The 23,050-nt window shown below is 47.7% G+C and overlaps 1 protein-coding gene and 1 pseudogene across 9 annotated transcripts in view; one reads left to right on the top strand and one right to left on the bottom strand.

The window, feature by feature from the left end:
* Positions 1–23,050, bottom strand: part of CATSPERD (cation channel sperm associated auxiliary subunit delta) — a 58,703-nt gene that overhangs the window by 7,440 nt on the left and 28,213 nt on the right. For 6 of the 9 annotated variants that reach the window (XM_085013164.1, XM_085013167.1, XM_005661304.4 and 3 more), the window contains 10 exons: positions 22,430–22,525; positions 16,705–16,787; positions 14,275–14,451; positions 8,936–9,049; positions 8,066–8,155; positions 7,298–7,356; positions 5,905–5,983; positions 5,431–5,483; positions 2,016–2,090; positions 180–308 (listed from right to left, as the gene is read on the bottom strand). In XM_085013164.1, coding sequence (XP_084869290.1) covers positions 180–308; positions 2,016–2,090; positions 5,431–5,483; positions 5,905–5,983; positions 7,298–7,356; positions 8,066–8,155; positions 8,936–9,049; positions 14,275–14,451; positions 16,705–16,787; positions 22,430–22,525 — 955 coding nt within the window. The remainder of the gene's footprint in view (positions 1–179; positions 309–2,015; positions 2,091–5,430; positions 5,484–5,904; positions 5,984–7,297; positions 7,357–8,065; positions 8,156–8,935; positions 9,050–14,274; positions 14,452–16,704; positions 16,788–22,429; positions 22,526–23,050) is intronic. The other 3 variants (XM_085013162.1, XM_085013168.1, XM_085013163.1) reach the window with 1 other exon arrangement.
* LOC110259125 (succinate dehydrogenase [ubiquinone] cytochrome b small subunit, mitochondrial pseudogene) lies at positions 17,074–20,019 on the top strand (annotated as a pseudogene).

A 23,050-nucleotide genomic window follows, 5' to 3' on the forward strand; every position in this document is an offset into this window, starting at 1 on the left:
GCCCAATGGGGGTGGGAGGAGCCGTCAGCTAAGAGCTACAGGAAGGAAATGGCAGGGAGGGGACATGGCGTGTACGAAGGAATGGAGAGCGCGTGGGGATGCGGTGGAGGGGGGAGGGGGAGGATGAGGGCGGAGGGGGGAGGGGAGGGGAGGGGGAGGGGAGGGGCCGGGGGTCTCACAGCTCTACCACCGGCTTCCACGGGGTGTCGTAGTAGGCGAGGAGAGGGCAGCCCAGCTTCTCATATTGGTAATGCACCTTCAGGTCCTCTGAGGCCTCCTGCCCCCGGAAGTTGGGGTCGTAGGCTTCCCTGCAGAAGAGCAGGACAGACAGGGGCAAGTTCCAGACGGCCACCCACCTACTGCCCTGCTTCTTCCCTGTGGAGGGGTGGGGTGGGGGTGAGTCCTTCAGGGGATTCAGGGCCATGGTCAAAATGAGCCTGGGACCCACGTCATGGGTAACATTCCAGGTTGGCTTGCCTGCACCATGACGTCTGGGTTGTAGTTAGATGTGATTCTGGATGTTTCTGTGAGGCTGTGCTTTGGGGCTGAGGTTAACACTGAAATCAGTGGACTTGGAGTAAAACACTGCCCTCCCCTAATGTGGGTGCAGCTGGAGGCCTGGCTAGAACAAAGTCGGGGTTCCCCCCAGCAAGAAGGAAGTCTGCCTCAGGATGGCCAGGGACTTGAACGCCAGCTCTTCCCTCAGCTGCCAGCCCCAGCCTCTGCCATCAGACTTCAGACCTATCAAACCTCAGTGAGGGAACCAAGGCCCTAAAAGAAATCTCTGTCTCATCACCGTCTCGTGTCTGTCTCTCTTCCTCTGTGTGCCTCTCTGTCTCTTGGATACTATTTTTTTTTTAATCTTTTTAGGGCCGCACCTGAAGCACATAGAGGTTCCCAGGCTAGGGGTCCAATCGGAGCTGCAGTTGCCGGCCTATACCACAGCCACAGCAACACCAGATCCATGCCATGTCTGCAGTCTACACTGCAGCTCATGGCAACGCCAGATCCTTAACCCACTGAGCAGGGCCAGGGATGGAACTTGCATCTTCATGGATACTAATTGGGTTCTCTCTCTGCTGAGCCACAGTGAGAACTCCTGCCTCTGTCTCTTTGTGTCTCTGTCTCGCACACACATCTTGCCATTTCTCTCTCTCTCTGGAGACCCAGACTCACACTCTGGTACATGCATGAGGTGTGGCTGCAGCCTCACAGGTCAGCAAGCCCAGTTTTGGCTTCATCTGTGGGTCGGGATGGGGGACTGACTCTTGGCTTATATGGGGAGGGGGCATGTCATATAAGACACATGGGTGTCTTTCCACACCAGGGAGGTTGGTGGTATGCATCAGAGTGGGGGGGAGCTCCATGCTCACACCAAAAAGGGCTGAGCCCACCAGACCCACTCGGCCCTTAGGACCAGCCGCCCTGCATAGAGGGTCACCCTGACTGGCCACCCCCTCCTGCCATGGCTGACAGCATCTGGCCAGCTTCGCTAGCTGGAATGAATGGGTGGCCAGGGTGGCAGGCTGGTGAGGGGTTGGAAGGCTAGTCTAGCAGGTGGCAGAACCTGGGTAGCCCAGACACATCACACTGGCTCCCTACAGGCCTGGCCCCCTCCCCTCCACTCAGCCCCTTGGATTCCTTGCTGGGTGGATATCAATTTAAAAACATTTCTTTTGGAGTTCTGTTGTGGTGTGGTAGCAGGTGAAGGATCTGGCTCTGTCATTGCAGCAGCTTGGGTCGCTGCTGTGGTGTGGGTTTGATCCCTGGCCCGAGAACTTCTGCATGCTGTGGGCATGGCCAAAAATTTTTTAAAATAAATATTATATTTTTTTGGCCATGCCCACAGCATGTGGAAGTTCCTTGGGCCAGGGATTGAACCTGCCCCATAGTAGCAACCTGAGCCACAGCAGTGACAACACTGGATCCTTAACCCCCTGAGCCACCAGGGAACTCCAAAATAATTCTTGATTTGCCTTCAGCATGTGCATGCCAAATGGTCATGTGTGTCTCACCTCTCAATGACATAGCTGTAGTTGTCCTGAAGGGCCACAGGGTCAAGAATGCCATTGTAACAGGCTGAGATCTCACTGTGAGCAACAAAAATTGGTGAGAAGCTGCCTGATCCATGTGGGACCAAAAAATCGTGAGTTCCTCCCTTTCACACACACATGTATTGCCCATTGGTTTGATCTGTTGTTGTTTTTCATTCCTATTATACTTTTTTTTTTTTTTGGCTTTTTAGGGCCGCACCTGCAGCATATGGAGGTTCTCAGGCTAGGGGTCAAATTGGAGCTGCAGCTGCCGGCCTATGCCACAGCCACAGCAACGCCAGATCGGAGCCATGTCTGTGACCTACACAACAGCTCATAGCAATGCTGGATCTGTAACCCACTGAGCAAGGCCAAGAATTGAACCCGCATCCTCATGGGTACTAGTCGGGCTCGTTTCTGCTGTGCCACAACGGGAACTCCTCATTCCTATTTTAATTTTTTTATTAAAGTACAGTTGATTTAAAATTTGTGTCAATTTCTGCTGTACAGCAAAGTGACCCAGTCATACGTATATATACAATTCTTTTTCTCATATTATCTTCCCATAATTTGATGGGTTCGATTTTTGAGCCCTGTCTTATTTTCTGGTTTTGCATGATGCTCTAGGCTCAGGTTACATCTTCCCTGCCTGACCTAGAATCAGCCATTTCTCCAAGGGGCCCTACCTTGTATTGAAGAATGACGTTAGCCACTGAGATCTGGGAGCTGGGTGTCCTGACTTTTGAGACAATCAGTTCCCTGTTTTTCTTTGTACTGTTACCATCTGTGCAGACATCTTTAAGCAACAGACAGTTGTCCCTGCAAGGGATTGGTCCAGGATCTGCTGTGGATGCCAAAATCGTTGATGCTTAAGGCTCATAGTGGGGCTTCTGTGTATCCTTGGGTTCTGCATGCACGGATTCAACTACCTGTGAAATGTAAACATGACCCATCCGTAGTTCGTTGAATCCCTGGATGTGGCCTTGCAGATATGAGATCTGACTGTAGTTTATTTTTGCCTGATTTTGGGTTTTTAAGAGTAGACTCATGCTGTATGTTCTTTTGAGTCTTTTGATGCCATGTCCATGTTTGCACAATCCATCTAGATAATTCTGCCTCGTTTATTTTCACTGCTGTGACAGCCTGTTGTATCAAAACACTGCTCTTGGTTTATCCATCTTCCTATCAATGGCCATTTCTGTTGGCTTGCTTCCAGCTTGGAGCTATTAAGAATAATGCTGCTTGGAAATGAATCCAACTGGGAATCATGAGGTTGCAGGTTTGATCCCTGGTCTTGCTCAGTGGCTTAAGGATCCGGCGTTGCCGTAAGCTGTGGTGTAGGTTGCAGATGCGGCTTGGATCTGGCATTGCTGTGGCTGTGGAATAGGCCGGCAGCTATAGCTCCGATTCGACCCCTAGCCTGGGAACCTCCATATGCCGTGGGTGTGGCCCTAAAAAAGAAAACAAAAAAAAGAAGAATGCTGCTGGGAACATTCTAGACCCTAGGTCAGTGCAAATGTGCATGAGAGGAATTGCCAGGTGGAAAGATGTGTTCTCCAGAGCAGCTGAAAAATGTACACACCCAGCAGCAGTGTCTGGGAGTTCCCGAGGCTGCCGGGGGCCTCCATCCTTCCAGGCTTTGTTAATTCTGTCATGCTGGTGATGAATAACCACCTCTAATGTATCAGTCTTTTCTTTCTTTTTTTTTTTTTTTTGTGGGGGGGAAGTGCCTGCTCAAGGCTTTCGCCCATTTTTTTCTATGTGTTTGTCTTTTTTTTTTCTTTTTTGGCTCTCCCATGGCATATGGAGTTCCCAGGCCAGGGGTCAGATCAGAGATGTAGTTGCAGCCTAAGCCACAGCTGCGGCAATGCCAGATTCTTAACCTGCTGTGCTAGGCCAGGGATCAAACCTGTCCCAGCACTCCCAAGATGTCACCAATCGTCGATCCCACTGCACCACAGTGGGAACTCTTTTTTTTTTTTTCTCGATTCATAGGAATTCTTTATGTATTCTGGATACAAGTCCTTTGTTTGTTACACGTGTGGCAAATACTTTCTCCACTCTCTTTATGGCAGACGCTTTTAAAGGATTGTTTTCAAACACTTTCCTGGCGTTCCCATTGTGGCACAGCAGAAACGCATCCAATTAGTAACCATGAGGTTGTCAGTTTGATCCCTGGCCTCGCTCAGTAGGTTAAGGATCCAGCATTGCCAGGAGCTGTGGTGTAGGTTGCAGATACGGCTTGGATCTGGTGTGGCTGTGGCGCAGGCAGGTGGCTACAACTCCGATTTTACCCCTAGCCTGGGAACCTCCATGTGCCGCAGATGTGGCCCGAAAAAAAAAAGAAAAGAAAAAACACTTTCCTGCACATATGTTCTAAATACATCATTTATTGGTTTAGTAAAGTATTTCCATTTGCAGCAGCGGCATGGGGGGATATCTGGTAAAATCGTCTCTTGAGCTTATTATTGTCCTTGTTCAGTGGAGCACTGAGGCTGGCTCTTACTAGCTCCAAAGAGCTGGCTATTAAATCCCCCAGAATTTTGTTCGCCTGCAGATGACTCATGTAGGCAGTGATCAATAGGCTCCATGGGAGCATTTACACCATGGGGATTGGCAAGTGCTACAAATCAGGGCTCCCTCCCAGAAATGGTTGTTGCATATTTACCAGCACAATACTGCCTGAAGGGGAAAGTGAATGGCAGTTTGGACAGTCTTCAGGTTTCTTTCTTTTTCTTAGATTCTTATGAGTGCATTCCCTGCAGTAACTGTGGATACTAGAGGCAAAGTTCTCTAATTTTTCAGCTGGTGATTAAACTCAAAAACCCTGAGCAGCAGTTCCCATCGTGGCTCAGCATAAATGAATCTGACTGGCATCCACAAGGACACAGGTTCGATCCTTGGCCTTGCTCAGTGGGTTAAGGATCTGGTGTTGCCGTGAGCTGTCGCGTAGGTTGCAGATGTGGCTCGGGTCCTGCGTTGCTGTGGCTCTGGTGTAGGCTGGCGGCTACAGCTCCAATCTGACCCCTAGCCTGGGAACTTCCATATGCCTTGGTGCGCCCTAAAAAGCCAAAAAAAAAAAAAAAAAAAGCCCTGAGCAATTTTAATCCCAGTGAGGAACTCGGGGATTAAAAGGAAGAAATGGACTAGCAGGGAGAACACATGACTATCGCCAAGTCCATGCAAGGAGGGGTGGCCATCATGGGAAACGCAAACTTAACATGTTAGGACCGATTATTGAGCTGTTTGTCATGGATGTGTTAAGCATATACGCAAGTAGACAGAGTAGTGTCACCCAACTTTAGCAACTGTGAAGCAGTGGGGACTGGCTAGTCCCGTTCCCAGCCCCCTCACTGCCTCCATTTCCCCCCTCCCCACCCCACACTGATACACTCACTTCTGAATGACGATCTTCTTCTCCAGGTCGCAACCAACTGAAATGAGAGCTGTCTGCAGGATGGGAGAGACGGGGATGTCGACCTGGGTCAGTGAGGGAGTCAAGAGCCCAGCCACAGTGAAAACCCACAAAGGGATGCACTTGACAGAGGAGGGACCGGAGACCTCATGCCTGGGTCTCATGGAGTCCAGCCCTAAGAGCCTGCCCAAGCTATGTGGTGTGGCAAAGATCCCCCCCTCTATAGCTCCCAGCTGGTACACCTGCTCCAAGGATGGTAAGTCATGAGGGGCACCCCCGGGGGATGATAATGAGGAGGGGCAGGGATCTGGGCAACTGGGCTAGGATCACTTCCATTTCCTGGTCCTGGGTCTGAGCTCAGCTAGTCCCTCAGGGACAAGCCAGCTGAGACCTGCTGCCATTATTAATTTAACACTAATGACAAAGAATGTGGGACAGCAAACGGTTTGGTCATACCAGTGGTTTAAGGTCCACACATGAGATCTCCTTGTTAGCTATGTCCAGAGTGATGGTAGATATGGTGGATCTCTTTATGCTGCAAAGCAATGAGTGTGTGTGTTATTACAGCAAATAGCATTGCTGACCCAACCAGTCATCCATCCATCCATCCATCCACCAACCCACCTACCCATTATACATCCATTTATCCATTCATTCATCTGTTATCATCCATCTATATATCCATTTATCCATCCATCCACCATCCATTTATAATCCATTCATCCATCCATCTGTTCATACATCCACCCATCTATTCATTTGTTTCTCCATTCATCCACTCATCTATTCATCCATTTGGTCCAGAGTATTGACCAAACCTCTGCTCACACATGGTGGCACCCAGCCTCCCTCTAGCTTCTACCCCTTCCTGAGTCAGTTTTGTTAATTTACATGGTAATGTACTGAAATTACAGGGTAATCTATTGAAAAGAACAGCTGAACCCCAATTTTATTATCACAATCAGAATGATTCAGTTATACACATTTTTTTTTGGTCTTTTTGTCTTTTCTAGGGCCGCACCCATGGCATATGGAGATTCCCAGACTAGGGGTCTAATCAGAGTTGTAGCCGATGGCCTACGCCAGAGCCACAGCAACGTGGGATCTGAACTGCGTCTGGGACCCACACCACAGCCCATGGCAATGCCGGATCCTTAACCCACTGAGCGAGGCCAGGGATCGAACTCGCAACGCCATCATTCCCAGTCAGCTTCATTAACCACTGAGCCATGACGGGAACTCCAGTTATACACATATTTTAAAATACTCTTTTCCATTAAGGTTTATCACAAGATAGTGAAAAGAATTCGCTGTGCTCCAGAGTAGGACCTTGTTGTTTATCTTGCTGTTTATCTTGTTGTTTATCTGCATATAATAATTTACATCTTTAATCACAACTCCCAATTTATCCCTTCCCCATGCCCCTCCTGCTTTGCAACCACAAGTCTGTTCTCCGTATCTGTGGGACTGTTTCTGTTTCATAGGTAAATTCATTTGTGTCATATTTTAGATTCCACATGTAAGTGATATCATATGGTATTTGTCTTTCTGTGAAGAGCTTTTTTTTTTTTTTTTTTTTTTTTTTTTTTTTTTTTTTAGCTACACCTGTGGCATGCAGAAGTTCCCAGGCCAGGGATCAAACCCATGCCACAGCAGTGACCCTGTGCTGCTGCACTGACAACATTGGATCCTTAACCACCTGAGCCACATGGGAACTCCTGTAAAGTCCTATAAAGAACTTTTAATCATTCTTCCCATACCATCCTTGGAGTAGGGGGGTCTGGCTCCTGCTAAGGGAACCCCATGGGACACCCCAGGGCCACTGACCACCACCCAGATGACAACATACCTGGAGGTGAAATTGGGGTCAGCCCTGCCCCAGTGGTGCTGCTGCCTCAGGGAAATGTTCTAGGGAATGAGACAGAAAAATGCCATTGCAACAGTGGAATATCCTGGGGTGGTCCCAAAGTTGGGGTTCAGGAGACAGAGCAAGATGGGGTGTTGGGAGGAGGTGCTTGGGAGCCATCCAGCCCTCCTCTGGTTTTAATTCCTGCTGGTAAAAGGCTTTTGGAAGCTCTTGGGAATACCCCTCCCCCAAAGCACCTTCATTACTCCACTGCCTTTGTCCTGGGGACCCAGAGTGGCGTGGGACTCACTTCCCCTCTTATTTAGCTGCAATGGGACAAGGATGGGCCCAAAGAATTTGTTGTGGTCCAGGGTCAAGTCCCAACTCCCTGGTGCCACCAGAAGTCCTGGCTCCGCCCTGCAGATCCACCAGACCCTCCCAGAGGCACTGGTTGGCCTCCTGATGCCTCAGTTTACCCCGCTAACACAGGTCTCATGCCCTCCCTGGGGCTGGCTTAGCCTCCCTGTGCCTCTCCTATGTGACGCCCTGATGCTGTCACTCGTCTGGGGGACTGCTGCCTGCATGCGGTGGAGGGGGGCAGGGGGTAGGGCTGTGTCCCCTTCACATCCTGGAGCACCTTCTCCGGGTGTGTGTGAGGAAGGAAAGCAGGAAGAAGGTCAGACAGAGGGATACAGGTGGCTGGACCTGGCCCAGTCATCAAGGCTGAGCCCACCACCCGCTGAACCGGGTTTGGGGCAGTGGTGAGCTCACCAGTCTGTGCTTGGTGTTCCCATCGTAGGTGTAGCCATCCTCGTAGATGACTGCCTGCAGCCCCAGGGAGTGGGGATTGCTCACCATCACCTGGAGGGGGTGGGATGAGAGGCGCATGCACTGTAGGGCACCAGCAGGGGCCAAAGGGTGCCTCGGGGCATTCGCCCACAGGTGACCCCAGGGCCCCTTTAGACTAAAAACCGAGCTTGCTCTGCAAGTGCAGCTGTCGGTTCTGTCCCCAAATGTGCCCCCGTGCCATCCACACTCCACTGTGGCTCAGCGCCTCGTTCGGCACACAGCCTGGAGCTGCTGCGCCGCAAGATTCAAACTTGCCCCTGGTGTACAGAAGCTGGTCCTGCGTGGAGGAGGTGGGGTGGGATGAGAGAGCTCTGGGCGAGACCTGGAGCTAGGGTGGCAGCCCCTCGCAGACCCTGGTCCTGGCTGGACACGCCCTTGTATCCAGTCTGCCGCTTTGTTTTCAACCTGATTATCTGCACTTGAGAATCCCTTGCTTGGACTCCTGGGTTTCAGGTCCAGGAACACCCACTGGTTCTCAGGCACCCCCTGCAGGAGGAGGGCTGGCTCTGGCTGAGTTGAGAGAAAAAGGCACTTATAGAAAGGCCATGGGGCAGCTTAGAAGAAGGGTGGAGAACAGGCACAGAAGGGAGAGAAGGCCGGGCTGGCAGAAAGACTGTAGTGGCCAGGACACGTGGACACTAGTTGAGCCGGAGGGTTTCTAGGGGGCGTCGTGAGTGTGTCTCGAGAGAGGATGCCTGGGAATTTCCAGAGCCTGAGAATTGGAGGGGCAGGGCGTGGGGGGATGCCACCCACGTATCAGGAATGCTTGTCAAACAGATGTGTTGTCCTTACTAGTGGGACTGGAGATGTGCCCGGCCGGGGTATCATCAGGGCCGTCAATTCCAACTTGCTATTCATATCAATGGTGTACATTTTGTTTGCAAATTCTCCCTGCAGAAGTTTCACCTAGTTAGAAATGCAAAAAAAGAAAGAAAAAAATCAATCAGTCAATTGATCAAACAAAGCCTCTATTCCCCCAAATAGGAGGCAAGTGGTCAGTGGCAGGGGAGGCTGTCCCCCAGGGATGGAATCTTCCAGTTTGGAAGGTGCTGCAGCCTGGAGCTGTCACCAGAGCCATCATCTTCCCGGCTAGACCCTGCACCACCAGAGGACCATGGAGGTCCACTCAGTCACATCTCTCTTCTCTCCAGAAGTACCCCCACCCCACCTAACTTCTCTGTATTGTTGCTTCCTTGCATTTCTTTCTAGAGTTCTTGACAAAACAGGGCATCCCTACACGATATAATGTAGTGTTTCCACTTTTGAACTTTTTTTTTTTTTTTTTTTTTTTTTTTTGGTCATGAAGAAGTTCCCAGGCCAGGGATAGAACCCAAGCAACTGCAATGACAATGCCGGGTCCTTAACCTGCTGTGCCATAGGGAATTTCTATTTTGTCTTTTTAAGTTTCTTTCAATCCACAGCTCCCACCTCCATCCTCTTCCTTTTCATTTCTACACATCTTTGAAGGGACCCAGGCTGTGGGGACTGTTGATTCCCCAAGGTCTGGATTTTCCTATAGTGGATGGACACACATTCCTCTGTGCTCTGTCTTTTTGCTCACTGGTGGCTGAATCCACCAGAGGAGGGTTGGCTCAGGTTGGCCAAGACCCACCGTTGATTGAACTTTCATTGGTGGCACATGCAGTGGCTTGATGTGAGCTCTCAGTTCCCAGACCGGGGATTGAACCCTGGCCGCAGTGCTGAAAGAATGGATTTTGAATCACTAGATCACCAGGGAACTCCATGTCTCCGTTTTTTGATGGTGGAGTTGAACCGGGCAATATCTTACCATTTTGTTTTCATACATTTGCTGGAACAATTTTATAAGACCTTTCCCTGTGCTACTTACTGAGCCAGTGGAAGGGTGGGAAGGAGAGGAGGAAGAACGCTTGTGTCTTGCCTTTCACTTACCCTGTTTTCAAGGCACTGGATTGGTTGGATTGGTTTCCTGCCACCATGGGAAGGGAACCAATAAGGGGCTTCTGATTCTAGGCATTGACAAGGAATGACAAGATTAAATGAAACTTCATGTCCTGGCAACAGGACTCCTGACTGTCCCTGTGAATCCTGGTTTCCTGATAAAGGCAGTGTCTGCCTTCCACTGCCCAGTGGCTCTTTCCCCACCCAGACTCTGTTCTTTTCTTTTCTTTTGCGTGTGTGTCTTTTTAGGGCTGCACACATGGCATATGGAAGTTCCCAGGCTAGGGGTCGAATCGGAGCCGAGTCTGCAACCTACAGCACAGCTCATGGCAAGGCTGGATCCTTAACCCACTGAGCGAGGCCAGGGATTGAACCCAAGCCCTCATGGATACCAGTCTGGTTCATTACCCCTGAGCCATGATGGGAATTCCTACATTCTTTTTCTTATGTTATCTTCCATCATGGTCTGTCCCAAGAGATTGGACACAGTTCCCTGTGCTATACAGTAGGACCTCATTGCTTGTCTATTCTAAATATAATAGTTGGCATCTAGTAACCCCAAACTCCCAGTCCATCCCACTCCCTCTCCCCTCCCCCTTGGCAACCACAGGCATGTTCTCCATGTCTGTGAGTCTGCTTTTGTTTTGTACATAGGTTCTTTTGTTCCATATTTAATTTAATTTATTTATTTGGTTTTGTCTTTTTTTTTTTTTAAATGGCTGTACCCATGGCATATGGAAGTTCCCAGGCTAGGGGTCAAATTGGAGCTGCAGCTGCCAGCCTACCCCCTAGCCACAGCAATGCCAGATCAGAGCCACGTCTGCAACCTACACCACAGCTCATGGCAACGCCAGATCCTTAACCCACTGAGCAAGGTCAGGGATCAAGCCTGCATCCTCATGGATACTAGTTGGGTTTGTTACTGCTGAGCCACAACGGGACCTCCATGTGCCATATTTTGGATTCTACATATAAGTGATATCATATGGTATTTGTCTTTCTCTTTCTTACTTCACTTAGTATGAAAGTCTCTAGTTGCATTCATGTTGTCTCAAATGGCATTATTTTGTTCTTTTTACGGCTGAGTAATATTCCATTGTATGTCTGTACCACATCTTCTTTTATTTTTATTTATTTAGGCCTTTTTATAGCTGCACTCTCAGCATATGGAGGTTCTCAGGCTAGGGGTCCAATCAGAGCTGTAGCCACTGGCCTAAGCCAGAGCCACAGCAATGCTGGATCTGAGCCACGTCTGTGACTTACACCACAGCTCACAGCAATGCCAGATCCCCAATCCACTAAGCGAGACCAGGGATCAAACCTGCATCCTCATAGATGCTAGCTGGGTTCATTAACCACTAAGCCACGACAGGAACTCCAAAACTTTTTTATTTAGTTACTTTTTGGCACATCTTAATCCATTCATCTGTTGATGGATATTTAGGTTGTCTCCATGCCTTGGCTATTGTGAATAATGCTACTATGAACATAAGGGTGCATGTAACTTTTTGGATTACAGTTTTGTCTGGATATATGCCCAGGAGTAGGATTGGTAGATCATATGGTAATTCTATATTTAGTTTTCTGAGAAACCTCCATACTGTTTTCCACAGTGGTTGTACCAATTTACATTCCCACCAACAGTGTAGGAGGGTTTCCTTTGCTCCACATCGTTTCCAGCATTTGTTACTTGTAGAATTTTTTTTTTTCTGGGCCAAACCTGTGGCATATGGAAGTTCCAGGCTAGGGGTCCAGTTGGAGCTACCTACTACAGCTGCTGGCCTACACCACGGCCACAGCAACACGGGATCCGAACCACGTCTGCAACCTACACCACAGTTCCCAGCAACTCCAGATCCTCAACCCACTGATGGGGCCAGGGATCAAACCTGAGTCCTCATGGATACAAGTCGGGTTTGTTGCTACTGAGCCACAATGGGAACTCCAAGACTTTTTGATGATGGCCATTCTGACTGGTGTGAGGTGGAAACTCGCTGCAGTTTTGATTTGGATTTCTCTAATGATTAGTGATTTTGAGCATCTTTCATGTGCCTGCTGGCCATCCATACATCTTCTTTGGAGAGATGTCTATTTAGGACCTCTGCCTATTTTTTGATTTTTTTTTTTTTGTGTTGAGTTATATGAGTCGTTTGTATATTTTGGAGATTAAGATCTTGTCTGTTGCATCATGTGCTGTGGAGTAGGTTGCAGACATGGCTCAGATCTAGTGTGGCTATGGCTGTGGCTGTGGCTGTGGCGTAGGCCAGCAGCTACAGCTCCGATTCAACCCCTAGCCTGGGAACCACTATACGATGCAGGGTGCAGCCCTAAAAAAATAAAATAAAATAAAAATGATTCTCTAGGTGTTCTCTGGTGGCTCAGCAGGTTAAGGATCTCATGTTGTCACTGCTGTGGCTTGGATGACCATTGCAGCATGGATTTGATCTCTGGCCTGCCTGCTGTGGGTACTGCCAAAAAAATAAATAAATAAAAGTAAATCACCAAGGCCAGTCCACGCTCAGGCAGGATGCCTCAACCCCACTTACTGGAGAGGAGAGAATATTGGTATATTATTTGGAACTCTTCTGTAACAGAGAAATATCCCCCTTCCTTTTACTTATTTATTTTTTTGTTTTTATTTTTCGCTATTTCTAGGGCCACTCCCATGGCATATAGAGGTTCCCAGGCTAGGGGATCGAATTGGAGCTGTAGCCACCGGCCTACGCCACAGCCACAGCAACGCAGGATCCGAGCCGCATCTGTGACCTACACCACAGCTCATGGAAACACCGGATCCTTAACCCACTGAGCGAGGCCAAGGATGGAACCTGCAACCTAGTCGGATTCATTAACCAATGAGCCATGACAGGAACTCCACCCCCTTCCCTTTATTTATTTAGTCATTTATTTACATTGGTATGGACTCATGTATATCTTTTTACACACCTTATCGTATTATCCAATCCTGTGTTATTTTTGTGACACACTATTCTAGCTTTTTTTTTTTCTTCTTTTTTTCAGCTGCTATGTTACATACGGAGTTCCCAGGGCAGGTATCAGATCTGAGCTTCAGCTGCGATCTACACCACAGCTGCGGCAACGCCAGATCTTTAGCTGTGCTAGGTCAGGGATGAACCCTCATCCCAATGCTCCAGAGACACCCCTGATCCCATTTTACCAAAGCGTTAACTTCTATTCCAGCTTTTTTTTTTTTTTCCTATTCCAGCTATCATCCATATGTTTTTATGACACTACGTAGTTGCTCTGTCTTTTTTTGGTGGGGAAACTCTTTTCCATCTTTCTTGAACAGTTTAAGTGGCCATTTACATAAAAACTATTGTTTTTTCTCTTTCCCTCTCTCATTCTCTCTCTCTTTTTTTTTTTTTTTTGTCTTTTTGCCTTTTCTAGGGCCACTCCTGAGGCATATGGAGGTTCCCAGGCTAGGGGTTGAATCGGAGCCGTAGCCTCTGGCCTATGCCAGAGCCACAGCAATGCGGGATCTGAGCCACATCTGCAACCTACACCACAGCTCATGGCAACACCAGATCCTTAACCCACCAAGCAAGGCCAGGGATCGAACCCGCAACCTCATGGTTCCTAGTCGGATTCGTTAACCACTGCACCACGACAAGAACTCCAACTCTCTCTTTCTTTTTCCTGCACTTTGCATAAAACCAGCAATTCCCAGACATGTGATTTCAAAGACCCATAGGAAAATCCCCATGGATAGGGACATGCATTTTGTCATGGCAAGTAAAGAAATAAGAAAAAAAATTACACCCATCTATCAACACCATTATAACATAAAATAATATTTTAAGCAAAATGTGCTTTATCACTAAACTATATGGCAGAGTTGCTGCTCTTTTTTTTTTTAATTGTCTTTTGTATTTTTAGGACCACACCCATGGCATAACGGAGGTTCCCAGGCTAGGGGTCGAATTGGAGCTGTAGCTGCCAGCTTACACCACAGCCACAGCCATGTGGGATCCAAGCCATGTCTGTGACCTACACCACAGCTCACAGCAACACTGGATCCTTAACCCACTGAGCAGGGCCAGGGATCAAACCTGCGTCCTCATGGATACTAGTTGGATTTGTTTCCACTGAGCCAGGATGGGGACTGCTGTTCTTTTTTTTCTCATTTCCCTGATCACTATGGATCCAAAGGCCCTTTCTGGAAATTGATCCATAGGGTTATCAGCACATACTTTGCAGACATCAATGTGGAGTTGGGGGTCCATGAGAATCTCCTGGATATTCATGGGGCACTTCTGGAAATCGAAAGCTGGAAAGGTGGAGTCAGGAAGTGGGGTCAGTATTTCAAGCAACCCCACATCAGTGAACACCAGGACTGCCTCTTCTGACCAGATGTCTTGGTCTGCAAACTAAGAGAAAAATGACTTCTGAGATCAACTCATTCTCCTTCCTTATTTTTTAGGATTTTTTTTTCTTGGGATTCAGATTTATATAAGGTAGACCAAAAACAAAACCAAGAACAAAAAACAAACAAACAAACAAAAAAAAACAAAAGAAAACAAAAACCTAAGAAACCGAAAACCCAAGTAAAGTCATAAGTACACTTGTTGAGACACCTACTCATCAGCTTCTTTCATCCCTTGATGGTTAAATTAGAGGACACCAGGAAAGTATTCTGCACTTATTCACAGTTCATGGACCATTCTGGAACCAGATGAAAGCTACAGAACCTCTCCCTACAAAACACACCGGCCATTGGGATGTCAAGGTAAGGCTTTGAGGAGACAGTCTGTCTGCATACCCAGTGATCTCACCATCCTATCCCATTCTTGGGCAACTTTCTGGAAATAGGTTGGCTGAAGATCTGGCAGGGAAAAGGCTGAAGAGGCAGTCAGAACACCTTGGGGGACTTTTCTGGCTCAGCTGCTCACAAGTTGAGGGCCTTAGGAGACAGAGAAACCTGAACTCTGGTTTTCTCCTGTGTAAAAGTGGATGCTATCATCTCCTTCAAAGGGCTGTTGTGGGAATGAACTAACATCAGATACACATGATGTACAAGATAGTGTGAGCTAAGCCCAGTACTCACCACCTCCTGCCTCTCTGACCTCTGACAAGTGAATTTAACTCCCTGTGCCACTGTTTTTCCATCTGTCCAATGGGAACAATATAGGTTCTACTTTTTTTTTTTTTTTTTAGGGCCGCACCCACAGCATATGGAGGTTCCCAGGCTAGGGCTCCCATTGGAGCTGTAGCTGCCAGCCTATACCACAGCCACAGCAACTTAGGACCCGACCTGTGTCTGTGACCTATACCACAGCTCATGGCAATGCCAGATCCTTAGCCCATTGAGTGATGCCAGGGATTGAACTTGGGTCCTCATGGATGCTAGCTGGGTTCATTAACTACTGAGCCATGATGGGAACTCTGACTTCTTTTTTGTTGTTCTTTTCTTTTCCATATGCACCCAAGGCATATGGAGGTTCCCAGGCTCGGGGTGGAATTGGAGCTGCAGCTGCCGGCCTATACCTGAGCCATGGCAATGTCAGATCCAAGCCACATCAGGGACCTGTGCTGCAGTTTGTGACAACACCGGATTATTAACCCACTGAGCGAGGCCAGGGATCAAACCCACTTCCTCACGAACACTATGTTGGGTTCTTTTTTTTTTTTTTTTTTCCCCAGGGTTGTTACTGTGGCATATGGAAATTAGGGGTCCCTATTTGGCTAGGGGTGGAACCAGAGCTACACCTGCTGGCCTACACCACAGACACAGCAACTCGGGATCTGAGCTGTGTCTTCAACCTACACCACAGCTCATGGCAATGCCAGATCCTTAACGCACTGAGCAAGGCCAGGGATCACTCCAACATCCTCATGGATACTATTCGAATTTGTTTCCACTGAGCCGCAACGGGAACTCTCGGTTCTACTTCTTAAGGCAATGGCTGGGGTAACAGACAGCAGGTGCTAAGACCAGCATCTGCCATATTCTAAGTGCTAAGTGTTAGCTGCCATTGTTGTTTTAATAGCTACTGAAATTTCTATTCAAATTATTAAATGTTACTTTTTGTAATGTACAATGAATTAAAATTAAGTTATTGCCATTGCTATGAAAAATACTATTGCTATTTTAATAACTAGAGCAATTTCTTCAGAAAAAGGATCAGATGTTTGTGAACAAGATGATTATTCTTTTTTTTTTTTTTTTGCCACATCCATGGCATTTGGGATTTCCCAGTCTGGGGAATGAACCCTTGCCTCCACAGTGACCCAAGCAACTCAAGAGACAATGCTGGATCCTTAACCTGCTGTGCCGCAGTGGGAACTTACCAAGACAGTTATCCCTTACCAACAAGGTAACAATGGGGTTGTACCGACTCTTTCTGTTTTTGGGTTGATTCTTTTTTTTTGCTTTTTATGGCCACACCTGTGGCACATGGAAGTTCCCAGGCTGGGAGTCAAACTGGAGCTGCAGCTGCCGGTCTGCACCACAGCCACAGCAATGTGCCATCCAAGCCATGTCTGTGATCTATGCCACAGCTTGCAGCAATGACAGATCCTTAACCCACTGAGTGAGGCCAGGGATCGAACCCACATCCTCATGGATACTAGTTGGGTTCTTAACCCACTGAGCCAAAATTGCAACTCTGGATCGCACCTACTTTGATTAGAGAACTCGACAGAATTCCCAGGCTGCCATAGTACAAATTACTCTCCCGAGTTAAAACTGCCAGTTCGTTTTCATCTAGAAAAAAACAAAACAATGCAGAACAAGAGTTGAAATGAGGGTTGTTTCCGTGGACCAAAAATTTTTTTTAATTAAAATTAAAAACTATCCCAAATTCCATCATACAGACCAGGGGTCAGCAAATTTCTCCTGTAAAGGACCAGATGGTAAGGATTCTCTGCTTTGCTGGTCATGTGACATCTGATACAAGACAGCTCATAAATGGATAGGTGGAATTGTGTGCCCATAAAACTTTATTTACAAAAACAACTGGTGGGGATGACCTTGAGCCTTCAGCAGCCACATGGCGACTCTCTGGAGGCTGAGCACCCTCTGTGGGGCCCAAAAAGGAGGAGCTCTGTTCCTCTGAACCCCGGTGGTCAAACCTGCTCATGTCTCAGCATTTCTCCGGAGCCGACCTTCCGGGGGATGGTGTGGAATGCAGCACATTCACCTGTCACCCAGCCACCAGTCTGATTCCAAGGCTGCATCTCTCCACTGGACTGGCAAGAGGGCTGTCAGCGTTTTGCTCCTGGGCCTATTTCCAGCGGCTTATTTGAATCCTTGCTCGGCAATGGACTACCCTCTGGCCACAGCCCTCACTCTCCATGTCACTGGGACACTGGACAAGTTGTTACTATGTCAGAGGGGATGCACTGCAGAAAGCTGCCCAGGCAGGCCCTTTGGCACTCCTGGCTCTCATCTTTGCTGGGCTTTGTTATTTTAACTACCCGATGTGGGCCTCTGCAAAGCTGTTGCTATGATGTGGAAGCTCTGGACTTTTAGACTTTATACCTTGAGAACTTCATACACCTCCTCGCCTCTGTTCTGTCATGCCATTCGGCTCACAATAAGGAGGAAAGAACAGATAAGTCAATTGGTGAGACAAACCTCTTCTCCCAATCAGCTGGTTATTTTTATTTTTTTGTCTTTTTAGGGGTGCATCTGCAGCATATGGAGGTTCCCAGGCTAGGGCTCGAATTGAAGCTATAGCCACTGGCCTACACCAGAGCCACAGCAACGTGGGATCCGAGCCATGTCTTCAACCTACACCACAGCTCTTGGCAATGCCGGATCCTTAACCCACTGATGGAGGCCAGGGACGGAACCTGCACAAGTGAGATTCATTTCCACTGAGCCACGACAGGAACTCCCAGCTGGTTATTTTTAGAATTTAATCTTTGAGGAAAGATTTGAGAGGAATTGCATCCAAGAAGTTGTGAGACTAAGCTCTGTATTCTGGAGTATCTCTCAGCTTCTCATAAGACTCAGTGTAACTAAGCATTCTATGTGAGCGTTTGCCTTTTAAGTTATCAAACTTTTAACGGGAATTCAGCTTTATTACTCTCGGTACCTGATCAAACTTCTATATTTGTCCTAGGATGATGGAGAAAGGGAAAGACTGTTAAGTCATAAATAAAGACTTTGCAGAAAATTAGGCAGTGTTTAGTTTTTGCAGACTATTACTGATGGTTACATGTCCTAGGGAAATCAGAAAATTAGAAATGCTGATATTTCACATTACTGATTTCTAAATCCCTCGAAGAAGAGCCTGGAGAATTTCTGAATAATAGAGAAGTTCCATGTAGGGAAGAGGTCCTGTTATAGATGTTTCAAATTGTTACAGATTCTCAACTGAGACTTAATCCTCAAATGTGTTTATTTCACTTGTTCAAAAATAATCTGTCCGCAAAGATAACATTATAAGCAATAAATTGTTGTTTTCCTACTGTGGGGATCGCTAATGTGAAAATGCATTCTCTAAAGTTTTTAAATAAAATGCTGGGGGAGTTCCTGTCATGGCGCAGTGGAAATGAATCTGATTAGTAACCAAGAGGTGGCGGGTTCGATCCCTGACCTTGCTCAGTGGGTTAAGGGTCGAGCATTGCTGTGAACTGTGGTGTAGGCTGGATGCTGTAGTTCCGATTGGACCCCTAGCCTGGGAACCTCCAAATGTTGTGGGTGCAGCCCTAAACAGCAAAAATAAATACAAATTAAAATGCTGTATAAAAAAAACCCACAACTGCTGGGCTGGAATTGGCCCACAGGTCATGCTTTGCTGACCCCTGACTTAGTGACCACTGTTAGGATTTTAGCAAACATCCTTTCTGATAGTTTTTTTTTTTTCTTTTTCAGTCACACCCTAGGCATGTAGAAGTTCCTGGGGCTGGAGATCGAAACCGAGCTGAAGGAGCGAACTTTGTCACAGCTGCAGCAACACCAGATCCTTAACCCACTGCACCACAGCAGGAACTCCTTTTCTGGCAGTTTTATATATGTGGAATCATATTCTGGAAGGCCTCTTGCACCACGGGTGGGAATATAAAGTGGGGCATCCTGTACGGAAGGTAGCCGGGCAGTTCCCCAAAAGGTCAAATGCAGAGTGACCATTTGACCTTATATGCATCTAGGTGTTAACCCAAGAGAAATGAAAACACATGTCTGTGTGAAAACCTGTACTCGAATGTTCATGGCAGCGTGACGCATCATGGCCCCAGAGAAGAAACAACCCAGATATCCAAAGACAGTTGAATGGATAAACAACACGTGGTCCATGCTTACAGTGGAGCGAAACGCTGACACACCCTACAATGTGGATGAACCTTGAAGACATGTAGTCAAAGACGCCAGTCACGAAAGACCACAAGATCCCTTTCCCACGGAATGTCTACAGTAGGTGACTCTATAGAGACAGCAGGTAGACTGGTGGTTGCCAGGGGCAGGGGAGAGATGGGGGCTTGTGGGGTGAAGAATATGGCTTTCTTTTGGGAGGTTGGCCATGAAAATGCTCTAAAATGGATTGTGGTGATGGCTGCCCAACTCTGCACATACTGAAAAAAAGAAATGAGTTCCCTGGAGGCCTAGCAGGTTAATGATCCAACTGTCACTGCCAGGGTTTTGGGTTTGATCCTTGGCCAGGAACTTCTGCCTGATGCAGGCTTCCCCAACAAAAAGAAACACTGAATCGTACACTTTGGGTGAACTCTATGGTATATGAATCATATCTCAATAAAGCTGTAACCAAAAAAAAAAAAAAAAAGAAAGAAAGAAAATAATCTGCTTTTCCTGTGTCTAGGCCATTTGGGCTGCTATAACAACACTGTAGACTGGATGGCTTACAAACAAGACACATTTTTCACAGTTCTGGAGGCTAAAGTCCAAGATCAAGGTGGCAGAGGATACGGAGCCTGGTGAGAACCTGTTTCTGGGTCTACAGTTAACTTCTAGCTGTGTCCTCACATGGCAGTAGGGGTGAGGGACGGAGTCGTGGATCAGCAGTTTACAAACCCAACTAGTATGCATGAGGATGCAGGTTTGATTCCTGGCCTCGCTCAGTGGGTAAAGGATCTGTTGTTGCCGTGAGCTGTGGTGTAGGTCACAGACATGGCTCAGATTTCACACTGCCAAAGTATACAGAAGTAGGATTCCTGGATCACATGGTAGTTAAATTTTTATTCATTCATCCATTAATGGCTGTACCGGTGGCATGTGGAAGTTCCCAGGACAGGAATCGAACCCATGACATAGCAGTGACCTGAACTGTTGCAGTGACAATTCTGGATCCTTAACCTGCTGCACTACAGGGGAACTCATTTTTTTTAGGAATCACCATACAGTTTTCCTCAGGGGCTGCACTTTTTTTTTTTTTTTTTTTTTTTTAATGGCTGGACCTGTGGCATATGGAAGTTCCTAGGCCAGGGGTCAAACTGGAGCTGCAGCTTCTGGCCTATGCTATAGCCACAGCCACGCCAGATCCAAGCCACATCTGTGACTTCCACCGCAGCTTGTAGGAACACTGGATCCCTAACCCACTGAGCAAGGCCAGGGGTTGAACTCGCATCCTCACAGACACTATGTTAGGTTCTTATTTTTATTATTATTTATTTATTTTATCTTTTTGCCTTTTCTAGGGCCATTCCCGTGGCATATGGAGGTTCCCAGGTTAGGGGTCTAATCGGAGCTGTAGCCGCCAGCCTACACCAGAGCCACAGCAACACCGGATCTGAGCTGCCGTCTGCGACCTACACCACAGCTCACGGCAACACCGGATCCTTAACCCACTGATTGAGGCCAGGGATCAAACCCACATCCTCATGGTTCCTAGTCAGGTTCGTTAACCACTGAGCCACAACGGGAACTCCTTGGCTGCATTATGCATTCCCATGAACAGTGCATAAGGGTTCCAATTTCTCCACACCTACACCGACATTTCTCTCTCTTTTTTAGGTGTTGGTTTCCATTTCTCCATGGCCATGTCCAATGCAGCATTATTCACAGAAGTCAAGATCTGGAAACAACCTAAGTATCACTGGCAGATGAATGGATCAAGATAATGTGGGCCATCCATACAATGGAATATTATTCAGCCTCGAAAAGAAGGGAATCCAAGAGTTCCATGGCAGCCTAGCAGTTAAGGACTCAGTATTGTCCCGGCAGTGCCTTGGGTCCCTGCTGTGGCACAGGTTCAGTCCCTGACCCAGGAATTTACACATGCCGTGGGTGTGGCTATATAAAAAAAGAGAAAATCCTATAATATGTGACAACATGGACAAACACTGAGGACATGATGCTTGGTGAAATAAGCCGGACATAGAAGGATAAATACTGTCTAATTCCACTTACAGGAGGTCTCTAGAGGAGTCAGATCCATCAAGACAGAGGTAAGATGGTGGGGTTGGGGGCTGGAGGAGGGGCTGGGAGTCTGTTTCATGAGGACAGAGTTTCAGTGACACTAGATGAAGATGTTCTAGAGATCTCTTGTACAACGTTGTGCCTACTATACTGTGTGCTTAAAAATTTGTTCAGGAGTTCCCTTCATGCCTCAGCGGTTAACCAACCCAACTAGGATCCATGAGGATGTGGGTTTGATCCCTGGTCTCACTCAGTGGGTTAAGGATCTGGCGTTGCCGTGAGCTGTGAGGTAGGTCGCAGATGCAGATGGGATCTGGCGTTGCTGTGGCTGTGGTGTAGGCCAGCAGCTGTAGCTCCGATTCGACCCCTAGCCTAGGAACCTCCATATGGTGCAGGTACAGCCTTAAAAAAAAAGCCAAAAAAAAATTTTTGTTCAGAGAGTAGATCTCATGTTAAGTGTTGTTACCAAAATAAAATACAAAATGATGTGTGATGAAAAAGGGAAAGAGGGGTGGACCTCGGATCTGGCGTTGCTGTGGCTGTGGTGTAGGCTGGCAGCTACAGCTTTGATTCGACCCCTAGCCTGGGAACTTCCATATGCCACAGGTGCCTAGGCCATAAAAGGAAAAAAAAAAAGGTGTGGGGGGCAGTTTGGACACAGACACACTCAGAGAGAAGGTAATGGGAAGACACAGGGGGAAGACAGCTGTCTGCAAGCCAAGGAGAAAAGCCTCAGGAGGAAACAGCCTTGCCTTGATCTTGGACTTCTGGCTTCCAGGCTGGAAGACAATAAGTGTTGATATGGTCACCCCATTTGTGGTGCTTTGTTACAGCAACCCCAGGGAATGAGATCCAACTACATTCCATTTCATCATGAAAGGGCACAAAAGTTTCTGCCCTGACTCATACCATAATGTGTAATAATTATATTCTGTTTCTGTTTTGGTGGGGCTGGACCTGACCAGTTAGCGGTGAATAAGTTGGGTCTAAAGCCCTTCTAGAAATCTACCCGCAGCTCAGGCACGCACTGGCAGCGATGCTGTGGATGGTGATGTTGGCGTCAAAGATGGAAGGATACAGGATGTGTTGTCCTTCTCGCACCCGGACCGGGTCGACCAGCTGACCTGTGAGATAACAGGACAAATCCCAAGACCTGTGCACATGGTGGGAAGGGGGATCCCCTGCTGCCCACCCTGACTCTTGATTCACAAATTTATAAGGAATCAAGGAAAATGTAGCCGCAAGAGGCAATGTTGTAAAACATCACACAGAAGACGTTAGGTTTAAGACAATGAGACCCTGGCATGTCTCCTTGGTGTGAGAGCTCTGAGAAATGGACCAGACACCATGCCTTTTACTGTGATATGTATAAGGAATCAGGCAGAGCTTTCTTTCTGGAATGGGTTCCCCACATGGCCAGGTCAGCCCTGAGCCCTTTCCTTGCATTGGAAGGAAACAGCCATGTTCAAACAGCCTGACTGGTACTGGGAAGTATGCTGCAGCTGGGTGCTCTGGCAGCCACCACTGTGCCCAGAGGTTCCTGACAGCATCTCCTCCTGGGGGGTGGCTGCCTTTTGCTCCTCTCCTTATGAGGGCTGGTGGGCTGGGGCTCACAGGTCCTAGGTCTCAGAACAAGAGCTGCCGTTCCT

Source organism: Sus scrofa, chromosome 2 (genome assembly GCF_054392235.1).
Source record: "Sus scrofa isolate SSC_HxYL_T2T_F1_AM1 chromosome 2, Sscrofa_HxYL_maternal_Yorkshire_Landrace_v2.0, whole genome shotgun sequence".
In the NCBI taxonomy this organism is placed as follows: domain Eukaryota; kingdom Metazoa; phylum Chordata; class Mammalia; order Artiodactyla; family Suidae; genus Sus; species Sus scrofa.